Source organism: Arvicanthis niloticus, chromosome 26 (genome assembly GCF_011762505.2).
Source record: "Arvicanthis niloticus isolate mArvNil1 chromosome 26, mArvNil1.pat.X, whole genome shotgun sequence".
NCBI lineage: Eukaryota > Metazoa > Chordata > Mammalia > Rodentia > Muridae > Arvicanthis > Arvicanthis niloticus.
The window spans coordinates 8,186,161-8,198,311 of record NC_133434.1 but is presented as its reverse complement, the minus strand read 5'-3'; the positions used below and the strand labels follow the sequence as shown (position 1 = coordinate 8,198,311).

General features: G+C 35.7%; 1 protein-coding gene across 1 annotated transcript; it reads right to left on the bottom strand.

The window, feature by feature from the left end:
* Positions 1 to 862: 862 nt before the first annotated feature.
* LOC143438843 (olfactory receptor 8G50-like) lies at positions 863 to 6,733 on the bottom strand. The gene is made up of 2 exons (XM_076924523.1): positions 6,609 to 6,733; positions 863 to 2,855 (listed from the first exon to the last, which is right to left on the bottom strand). Exon 2 carries the CDS (start codon positions 2,837 to 2,839, stop codon positions 1,907 to 1,909), a length of 933 nt encoding a protein of 310 aa, XP_076780638.1. The 5' UTR covers positions 2,840 to 2,855; positions 6,609 to 6,733; the 3' UTR covers positions 863 to 1,906.
* Positions 6,734 to 12,151: the final 5,418 nt, after the last annotated feature.

Below are 12,151 nucleotides of genomic sequence, written 5' to 3'. Positions count from 1 at the left end.
AAAAAAATATACTTGGTAATAAAATGCACAGTTTTCCCCTATCTAGTACTGTTGTGCCATGGAACTGTTTGTGAACCCTCAAAGACCACCAAGGAGCCGAATCTGATGCAATTGCATTGGGTTCTCTTTATTCAAGCTCGAGCTTGGGCCAAACCACTGTCTCTGATGCAGGAGAATAGGAGGGGGCCCTGAGCCCAGTTTCAGACAAGCATTTATAGAGGCAAGAAGGGGTTATCTAGCCTGGTACACATCTGATTGGAGTGGGACCTTTTAACATAATTTCCCGGCGCTGGGAGCCAAACCATAATCTTAACCTCTGCTTTTCTCCTGATTGGTAGTTGTTAGGAAGTGAAGTGTCATGGGCAGGCTTGTCACCTGGAGGTACAGATTTGTTGGGGAATAACCTGAAAACTGGTGCTAGATGCAGGTCTTATTAGAGGGTGGTTTGGAAACTGGTGCTAGGTATTGGCCTGATAGTTAACTTGAGTTCAACATTAGGTCAGGTTCTCTAAGATGGAGTCTGAACCCAGAAGATTTGGTGTCTCAGTACCCATGAATATAAAAAATTGTTGGATGCTATTTTGTTCCTATAGCAGGAAAATACAATTTACATATATATAAACCTTGCAAAGCAGATTCAAACAATAAAGATCAGCATTCATATTTATACATGTTTTACGTTAACATACATATTATATATATGTGCATATGAGGGTGGATAAACATATATGTGGAACTTGGTATTATTAGAAAATCAATTGTGAAGATAAGACTTTATTAGCACGGGAAAAACTCTCTGACCTCCAAAGATTTGAGATATGAGATAAGCTGATATTATATGCATTGCATCACCAAGGTTTGCAATGTTTTGCCCCTGTGACAAAACATCATAATAAAACAAAACAAAATAATCATGATGGGTAAATCCATCCCTGTGACTCTGTGCACAGTATAACATATGGGGCAGATGAAACATGTTAGTCAGAGATGTCTGTCTGTTTCTTTCTATTTTAAATTTTTATTACTTATTTGATAATTTCATACAATGTATTTCGATCGCCTTCATCCTCTTACCCCTTCTCCTCCCAGATCTTCCTTCACCATTTCATACTCATCCAAGTTTGTGTTCTCATTAAAAAAAACAAAACATGGAGTCTCATTTGTACCACATACATAGTTTTAGGTATGCAGCCATGCACCGAAAGGTGTTAGAGATACCGGGGATCACAGCCTTAAATAATGCTAACTCTCCGTCTCTTAACAGCTATTAATTACCAATAACCCCTCAGACAGTGCCAGGACATTTGAACATCCCTCCTCTTCATGTTGTGATTTTGCCTGGCTTGAGATTGTGCAAGTCTTGTGCATGATGTCCTAAGTTTTGTGAGTTTATATGTCCAACTGCCCTATTGTTTCTGGCAAACACTATAGTTACCCACCACTGCAGGCTCTTATGGTCTTCCTACCTGCTATACTGCAAAGATTCCCTGGAAAAGGCTTGGATGATAGGAAGAAGAACCATTTAAGATAGCGAAGACATAACTTGATGACATAAAGGAAGAAAGCAGAATAATGGAATAGAACAGCCTAAACGGGTTGGGAGATAGGAGGGTATGGTAAACAAGGGACTATGGGGAGAGGCAATTCATATCAAATACTTTCTGGAAAAAATCATTTGAAAAACTTACAACACAGAATTTCCTAAAATATAAACAAATGCCCATTGTTTTCTTAACACAGCTGTATTCCAAGCTTTACAGCTTAGAAAAATCAGAAATTACAATAACCCATCATCTGAAATATGACACAAAATAAAAAAAGAAATAACTTGGCCTATGAGAATTTTCAAAGCGACACTAGAAGGAAACAAAAACACCCATAAAATTTTGGGATAGAAGAAATATTTTCATGAGAAACTTTTTTCATAAACTTTTGTTAGTGCGATCTTGACATCCTTATTTCTCAGGCTGTAGATCAAGGGGTTCAGCATGGGCACCACAATGGTATAAAACACAGAAGATACTTTTCCTTGGTCCATGGAGCTGACTGATGATGGCTGCAAGTACATGAATGCAGCAGACCCAAAGAAGACAGCAACAGCTGATATATGTGAGCTGCAGGTACTGAAGGCTTTGGACCTGCCTTCAGTGGATTTAATCCGGAGGATGCTGGCAATGATGAAGATGTAAGAGCTCAGGATACTCAGTGTTGGGAAAAGGATATTGAAAGCACTAAAACATAGAACAACTACTTCATTGATAAAAGTAGGGGAGCAAGAAAGCTCCAATAATGGGAAAAGATCACAGAAGTAATGATTTATTACATCAACCTTACAGAAATGGACTCTTAGCATGCACAATGTGTGAGCCGTGGCACCTATAAAACCCATACTATACACCCCAAATATCATCCAGGAACAGACTTGATAGGACATCATAGCATTATATAGCAAGGGGTTACAAATGGCAACGTATCGGTCATATGCCATCGCTGCCAGCATGTGACACTCTGATATAACAAAAACCAGAAAGAAGTAGAGCTGAGTCATGCATTCAGGGTAGGAGATGATATTCTTCACTGTCACAAAATTCACCAGCATTTTGGGGGTGATGACAGTGGAATGGCAGAGGTCAATGAAGGACAGACTGCTGAGGAAGAAGTACATGGGGGTGTGCAGGTGGGAGCTGAGCAGGATCAGAGTGATCATGCCCAGGTTCCCTACCATTGTTATTACATAGATTCCAAGAAAGAGGAAGAAGAGAGGCAGCTGAAGTTCTGGTGTGCTTGTTAAGCCAGCAAGGATAAACTCAGTCACCACAGAGTGGTTTCCTGCTAACATTTTCTCCTGGGATTCCCTGTAGGAAAGGAAGAAAAAGTTAAGACACGTATCTCCTGTCTTATCACATATTAAAATATAAAACCAAGTTTAAGCATTTCCAGTCACGTATATTTAACTTGATGGCTACCCTGTATCTTATTAGTCAAGACCATAGAGGTACAAAAATATAATACTAGGAAATATATGAATATAAGATATATCTATTCCTATCATGATCTACACTATGAGAATACATTAGTATCCATTTCATGAACAACCAAAGACAGATTTGACGTTTTAATGAAAGTTTCTAAGAACTTTTTTTTTTTTTTTCCGAGACAGTGTTTCTCTGTGTAGCTCTGGCTGTCCTGGAACTCACTCTGTAGACCAGGCTGGCCTCGAACTCAGAAATCTGCCTGCCTCTGCCTCCCAAGTGCTGGGATTAAAGGCGCGCGCCACCACAGCCCAGCAGAACTTTTCAATCCTGATTTGTAATTATCTCAGTCTATGTACAGAGATACTGCTTTCCTGTGTCACAATCATAGTAACACACACACACACACACACACACACACAGAGAGAGAGAGAGAGAGAGAGAGAGAGAGAGAGAGAGAGAGAGAGAGAGAGAAATGCAAACATAACACAAACACAGAAATACAGACATAACCAATTATACACTTAATGTCAGTGGCTGAAAGACTTTCCACAAGTAGTAACAACATAACTTATATATTGTGCACACTCATTTTACATTATAGCAGAAATAAAAGTCATCTTAATTGGATGGTAAGGAATAAAACTATCTTTACATATAAATGAGTTGATCTTCTTAGATGCAAAGTTTTAAGAGATCTGTAAGAAAGAATTATCAGAACTTATTCAGGGTTATCAAAACTGTGGAAACTAAGCTCAGTAAGAAAACTAAGCAACCATCAAATCCATCTGCAATATCATGAAAATCATAAAAAAGAGGAATAAATTAAATGAAGGAAATAAAAATTATTTCACTTGCAAACATAAGCACAGCTTAACAAATAAAGCTTTGCATAAATGGAAGGATATGCAAAGACATCCTATGTTTATGAATCAAAAGATTCAATGTTGCGGGAAAAGTTTTGCTTCCTAAACTAATAATACAATTTTAGCTTCATCCTTATAAAAATCTCAGTTCTTCCCCTGGCATGTAGTGATCATAAAATCAGACATACATATAAGAGACATGGAATAATCAGAAGAAATGTGAACAGGATGAAGGATTATTTTATTTTATTTATTAATTTATTTTGTTGGAGACAGGGTATAGTTATGTAAGCCTTGCTGGCCTGTAAATCACTATGTAGAACAGGCTGGCATTCCCAATTTAAGAGATCCATCTGGCTGTGCCTCTTGGATTAAGGGTCATAGCACCACAGCTGCACAAAGTAGAATTTTTGAGCTTTCTCATTTGAAAACTTACTGTTTCATAACTATCATAATATAGATGCACGGATAAATTGAAGGGAATTGGCAATTCGGAAAAATTACATGTATTAATAATTAAATAATTTTAAATATTTGAAAATAATTCAATATAGAAGGAATTTTCAACAAGTGGACAATTAGGTTAATCATATGAAAATATTAATATGCAATTATTTCTCTCTCACACCATATTTAAAACAAATGGGCCCTATCACTAACAATATTGGATAAAAATAAAAGACTGGATCGTTATTACCATGGAATTGATCACTATTTCTTTGATAAAGACACCAGAACCCAAAACCATGATAGAAAATCATAAATTAGACTAGGTGAAAATTGAAAAACACATTATGTTTTAAGAGCTCCATTTATAATTTGAGAAGACAAAACTCTGAAAAATATATTTTAAAATATTATCTCTTAAAAATTGTTAGTAGACACAACTAAGTCTCACACCTTAATAATAAATAATCCAACCGAATTAGCCAGAGAAATGAGTAGTGATTCTTTTATTAGAGAGAAACAAATTACCAATATGCATCTGAAATATGTTGATTATTGTACATTATTAACAAACTACTTGCCGGGCGGTGGTGGGGCACGCCTTTAATCCTAGCACTTGGGAGGCATAGGCAGGCGGATTTCTGAGTTCGAGGCCAGCCTGGTCTACAGAGTGAGTTCCAGGACAGCCAGGGCTACACAGATAAACCCTGTCTCGAAAAACCAAATAAATAAATAAAATAAAATAAAAAAATTAAAAGAAACTACTCAATTAAAAGCTAGGGAATGAAGGTAAAGAAAAAATTCTCAAAAAGAAATACAATTGGTTGAGAAATATTTATTTACTTTTAATCCTCCTTCACTATCAGGTAAATATACATTAAAACTACTTTGAGAAGCCGGGCGGTGGTGGCGCACGCCTTTAATCCCAGCACTTGGGAGGCAGAGGCAGGCGAATTTCTGAGTTCGAGGCCAGCCTGGTCTACAGAGTGAGTTTCAGGACAGCCAGGGCTACACAGAGAAACCCTGTCTCGAAAAAAAAAAAAAACAAAAAACAAAAACAAAAACAAACAAACAAACAAAAACTACTTTGAGATTTCATTTCACCCTAGTGACAAAAGCTAATCTCAAAAGAAACAAACAAACCAAAACAAATCAAAACCAAAGAGTCAAACAAATGCTACGCCATAAACTTTACCATAAATGCTTTTAAATGCTTTACCATAAAAATGTGGTAAAGGGCAAACACTTATTTCTTGATTCTTGGAATGAAGCCATTATGGAAATCACAGTAAATATTACTTAAAATGCCACACAGTGGCCTGGTGGTGGTGGCCAACTTCTTTAATCCCAGCACTTGGGAGGCAGATGCAGGCAGATCTCTGAGTTTGAGGCCAGCTTGATCTAGAGTAAGTTCTAGGATATCCACGGCTACACAAAGCAATCTTATCAATCAATCAATCAATCCATCAATCAATCAACTAATCTATCAATAAAAGCTATACAATAATCCAGGTTTGTATATATAAAGCCTAATGTGTTTTTTTTCTAATTCTATCATGGATCTTTAGTTTTGGGTGGAGAATAAATGCCATAATTGAATGTGAAGCTTCTCAGCTTCCATTTGGAGTGCTGGTTTTAACTGTATATAAGTTCATTGAGTTTTACAGCCTTTGAATCTGGTTAATTTGTGTGTTTGACGGTTTTATTTCCAAATAAAAATATTTGGACATAGTATATCAATATTTTATTTTGCTATAATAAAGAAAACAAAAAGCTCCCACATAATCCAAGCATATATAATTTTGAGGCATAGTCCCAAAGGATTGTAAATTCTACTACAGACATATTTGATCATCTCTCTTCATTGCTCTTCTATTCCCAAATGCCAGTAAAAAAATGAGGAGATGGAGAATAACGGAGGAAGACGGATTATGCAGGGTGAGAATAGGAGGGCAGGAGAGAAGAGGGACTATGAGGAGGAATGACTAACAATAAATGACTAACAATAAAGACAGTCATACGGAAAGCTACTACTGCAGAAGCCTCCGAAAATGTGTTCACACACATAGGTAAGAGTAAGTTAAGTGGAGTCTCCACAAAATGGATGGACACCACAGACTATCAGATAAAAAGGCCAGTGGTAGGAATAGTTACATGCTTTGGAGTTATTGATTTCTAAATTTCTAGATATTCTAGACCCCTAAACTTTATAGAACATTGCCCTTGCTCTTGGTTACCCTCCAGAACATGATGGTAAGATCCTATTCCTGGAAACACTAGATCCTTGAGTCATGGAATATGAAAAAACCTAATAAGTACTGACCTGGGAGATTTGTCCCTAGTGGTTAGCCTTCATAGTGCTGGAAAGTTCTATGGACATTTCTGGAGGAAAGGGTAACCATGAGTCTTACCCAGCTGTAAATCCTGCCAGCGTCACCAATGGCAGACCTGTCAAGATATGTTCACTGAGTCAATAGTGCCACAAATGTTATGAGAACAATCTGCAAGACAGGAATGATGACCAGGACCAATATAGGGGCCAGAAATCTGTAACAAGACAAGTCATAGTTTTCCAGAGATAAGCTACTATTATTATTCTGTTCCTACCATTATTATTCTGTTAAGTAGATTTAGTATTAAACTGACTTCTAATTACTTATACTTTTACCCATCTCTTTGTTCATCTTTTAACCCTTATTAGACCAGCTTCATTTCATAGATGGCAATTTACACTGAATAATACACGGAGAATAAGAGACTGTAACATGCCCACGTCTAAATGAGACATCTACATTACATTCTTCTCCTTCAAAGCTCAAGGATCTTTGTGGAAGTGGAAGCAAAACGACTGTATTTGTCAGAGGTAGTGAATGAGTACAGAGGAGCTGCTTTTTATATACAGCAGGCTAGTGTACATGTGAACTCACAGTATCAGCATGTACAGGGCTAATACATGATTAGGCTAGACCAAATCCAGGTATAAAGGAGGGAGGTTGTCAGGAACTCCTAGCCCTAGAGGGGCTACAGATATGTGTCCAGACTGTCCTGCATTCAGGAACATACTGGTAGCACTATGTGAACTTGGAAGTTTTTTTAAAAGAACACATGGCCATCTATGACAACAGACATATGAGCAACAACATTGTGACTGAATAGGTTATATTTAAGAGTCTATATGCCTATACTTACATGTATATAACAACAATTAAAAATAGAAACTTTCTATTTCAAGGAGAGTAGGAAGAATGTCTGGGAGGCTTAGGAGGAAGGAAAGAGAGAAATGCTATGATTATAGTATAATTTAAAAAACAAAAGGAATAAAACAAAGACAAGACCAGGGATGTACCTCAGTGCTAGAGTACTGACATACCATGTAAAAGGCCCTATGCTTAATTACAACACTACAAATAAGCAAAATAATATAAAAAATTAAAAGACATAAAATAAACAAAGAAATGAAAAAACAAAGTGTGTAGAACTGAACATAGGACATAGAGAGTTTCCACATTCAGTGTTCCTTTCTTTCTCCCCTCACTTCCCAGTCTTATCTCTGAAAAGACTTGAACAAGTTACTATTTCTTGTGTTTCATGCTCTCCACTGCAAATGTAAGATATTGTATCCAAAGTGGTCAGACTCATACACTATCTGTGAAGCTTTGGCAGAATATCCCTATGGGTAGCCCTGGAAGCCAGTGTTTTCGATTCTGGGTGTTGAATGGTTTAAGTTCTCTAGGTTACCCTGGGAAGCCAGGGCATCCTAGGAATTTAGTCCTATGTCTGCAACAGTAACCTTGTCCAGTTAATTTTTAATCTCATATTCTCACTTGGAAATTTTTTAGTTAATAAATCAAAATATGAGTCACCTAAATAAGGAACAAAGTGTGATCACCACACATCACTGGTGGGATTATAACAGAAAATATTTCAGAAAACAATTAGGTAAGTGTCTTTAGTTAGCCATCTCCTATGGAAGGCAATTGTCTTGTTTTGGGCCAGTTCTATATGTTACTAAAAAAGGTTAAGAACATTGAATAGTTGATATGGCTAACTCAAAATAAAACCAGACTTGCTAGAGATTATGTTTGGATTATTTTAATTCATCTCATCATTTTACTCAAAGACTCTGAACTTCCTGTTGATGTGGATATTATAAGTTCTGCACAGTTCATGTGTTGTGAATTTTACCTCTTATGAAAGGTTGTTAAGATATAAGACTCTTAAATGACAACATTACTTTCATACAGTAATGGTATTAGGAAAATAAATTCGTTATCATACGTGGGTACCTAAAATAAGTTCAGAATGCTGTATATTATCTATCATATTTGTTATCTTTTATTTTTCAATATTCCATAATACAATGAGTTGACCCTCATATGGTGTAGCCCTTGGACCTTGGATATCCCAGCCTTTAGGTACTTCAGTAAATTTCTTATCATTATTGAGTACCTGATCTGTAGCATCTACTTATGGATGTATAACTCAAACTGGCAAATTGTTTTATCCAACTCTTGCCTCTCACAAGGCTAAAAGGTTACATCAGGAGTCTGGTCCCATCACAGTTGCTCTGTTATCACTTGCCTCGTCATTGTGATTTTGGCAGTAGTTACTGGGTTCTGACTCACTCTGAATGACAACATCCCCTGCAATCTGGGTGTTACACATTCTTTAACATTCTGCTGATTTTCCATTCTTTGCTATCACCACTGCTGGTGTGGCCCAATTTCCTTGGTAGAGAATTCAAATAACATTCGCTGTATAACAGTTGTCTTAACATCTCTTAGATTTATCTTGGAGATGAATAGAGCATAAGAAAAATACAAAAATGGTTTAAGGGGAGAATGTCAGTTTGTTAAAAGTATTGTTAAAGTGTAATCAATACGCTATGATCTACATGTAGTTAACTAAATAAAATTTGATCAGTTTGGACACAAACAAACAACCATGATGCTGCAAACATAATCAGTACATCTTTCAATAACCAAATTTTCTTTTATCACACTGTGATTCTTGATTGTTTCATCCAGATTATTAATATGAGAAACACCCTGTTCTGAGTGTATAATTCCATATTGTTGACTGTAAGTATTGTACAGTGTTGAACATTTTGCAACTTAACACATTTAAAATTAGTAAAGACATATCCTGAATATATCTACCCTGTCTGTTGCAACTCCATGCTCTGAAAACCATTACTGCATTCCTTGCTTCAGAGGGTTAGAGTTACCTTATAAAGTAGAATCATTAAGCATTTTTCCTTTAGTAACTGGCTTATTTCACTTAGCATACTATCTTCCAGACTTATTCATATTTTGGAAGTTGAAATGGTGATATGCATGAATGTAATAGTTTTCATGTATAAACATGTAGATCCTAAAATATAGTAATAATTTAAAATAATTTATTAGAAGAAATGGTGTAGCCAAAATGAGGGAAATGATAGGTGCATATGAACAACACCTAGTGGATTGTGTCTGGTTTCAGAGTATATTTAATGATAGGATTTTAGATTATAATTATCCACTGAAATTGAAGGATATTTGAAATTAGTTTACATGAAGTATGCATGTAATTAGTAAAAGAAACTAAGACTGTGTTTCTCATGTTTAAGAAAAATGCTGTAGTCCTTGAGATACATTTTGTGTTAACATTAAAATATCTCGGCACTAAACACACCTGTAAGAAGTTACAAGCTCCAAAACATGACTCTGCTTATGTAATGAAACACACATCATGTCTTGAGAACAGAATTCAGGAAGATCCTCCAACATTCTGGGCTTGAGAACATTGAATTCACATACTCACTTTCTCTCTACTTGGAAACGAGGTGAACTTTAGAGCAAAGGATCCTTTTAGTGAAATAGCGTTTCAGGTTGTTGCACTGAAATTCTAAATAAAATCCTCTGGCTTTTCTTATACTTATGGGACAAAAATGAAAAGCTTATATTCTGAGTAGCTCAAATGACTATTGCAAACCCATTGTTGGGGTTCCCCCTAACAGCTTCCTAAAACACTTACAAGGGTAACCTTACTTTTACAAAGATTTTTAAAATATAAGTGCTGTAGAAATACGTAGAGGGGTGCTCCTTTGAGATTTTCTGCCCTTAGGGGTGAGTCACTAGATAAAAGCAATTAATATTTCCTCTCTTGTGCTTTGTATGTTACTGCGATCCCTTGGGTACAATTTCTGTTTCTTAAAACAGCAATAATTATCTTAAGGGATAGAAATTGAGTCCCAGAAGATAAGATATCATTATAAGAATATTCTCTCTCTCTCTCTCTCTTTCTCTCTCTCTCTCTGTCTCTCTCTCATGTGTGTATGCATATGTGCATGATATAAAAGTCACAACACAATTAATTTGAGGCTGTCAATTTTATTCTGCCACTATGCAGTTCCTGGAGTCAAATTCTGGCTACTGGCCTCAGCATCAGGCGTTTTTAACCACTAAGCTATTTCTCTGGTGTGAAAAAGGTCTTTATGACATTGCTTCCCATTGGAAAACTAGCTAAAATGTTTGAGGCCACAGTGTCAATAATGTTCATTTAATGTTTGAATAAATAAATAATAATTTCTGATTGTTATTGTCATTTGCTCTTTTCATATTCCATTTTCATTTTAAGGACAATTTGATATGTAATATCAAATTAATAGTAAAAAGATGAAGATAAATATGTTTTAAGTAACTTTCAAACTGAGTAAAGATTGAAGAATTAAAAAGTAAATGAAGATTGCAATCACTTTAGTCAATAAAATTATTCGTAAATTGGCTTCTGCTGAGGCTGTTGGTGGGGTATTCTGAAACATTGATGCCAAAGGCATGGATTGAATAAATAAAAGGCAGTGGGTAGTGGAAACCATGTTTCTTGAAATGAAAAGTTACAACATTAATAAATTAGCAATGAGAATTTCTAAAGTGATTCAATATGGTATTAAATAGAGTAAGAAACTATTGTATGAACAATATTTAGTTGACAATATACAGAAATATTCATGCAAATAAGATAATGTAAATGTGTTTCCATTTGAAGGTTCATATATATACACACAATATCCTATTTTAGACAATTAGAAACAATGGTACAAGAGTAGCAAGGGGCATATTCAACTCCTATGCGTGTACTGAGTGTATATAATACTGTTCTCCAACAAGCATCCATAAGGACTTTGAGAAAAATGTAACAGTAGATTATAGTAATTCTGATCAAGAAAATTAGGATTTTTCAAAAGAATATTATTAATGTCAGGAAGCAACTTAATGCTAAAATAAATAGGTAGGAGAATTTCTAAGAGTCCAGGCATGATGAAAAGGTGTTTCTCATAGCCAAGGAGAAACATGATCAGAAAAAAAATAGTAATGGAATATAAATTAAAATATAAATAATATCCATGCATCTATATTGATTTAAATAGGTGACAAAAATAAATTAAGAATATTCACTGACAAACAGCACAAAACAATTACACAAAATTCATTTAAGCTGGGCCCTCTCAAACAAGTGACATATAATAGTCTATTCCATACAGTTGTTTGTATATAATCATCGAATCTTACAGAAAACTAGGCCTTCCAGATAACTAAACATTAGCAGAGAGGGCTAACAAAGAAAAATCTAGTTTACTGTGATCATTGTTGGTCACCCTGACTACTGTCACATTGCGGGTATTAAGTATCTACTCATCATATTTACTTAGGTGCTACTCATCACTCAGCCACCACTGTCAACTAAGTTTCACAGCTGTCTACCCCAACTGCTCCTTTTCCCAGTCACTCAATCTCATCTCTTTCATAAATCACCCATATTTTTAAGTTTCACCACCACCACCTCCACCCTATCATAACAACTTATTATGTATAGAGGCTCTAG

Excerpts from the sequence above, each read along its gene's own strand:
- LOC143438843 (XM_076924523.1), bottom strand. The coding sequence starts at position 2,839 with ATGTTAGCAGGAAACCACTCTGTGGTGACTGAGTTTATCCTTGCTGGC.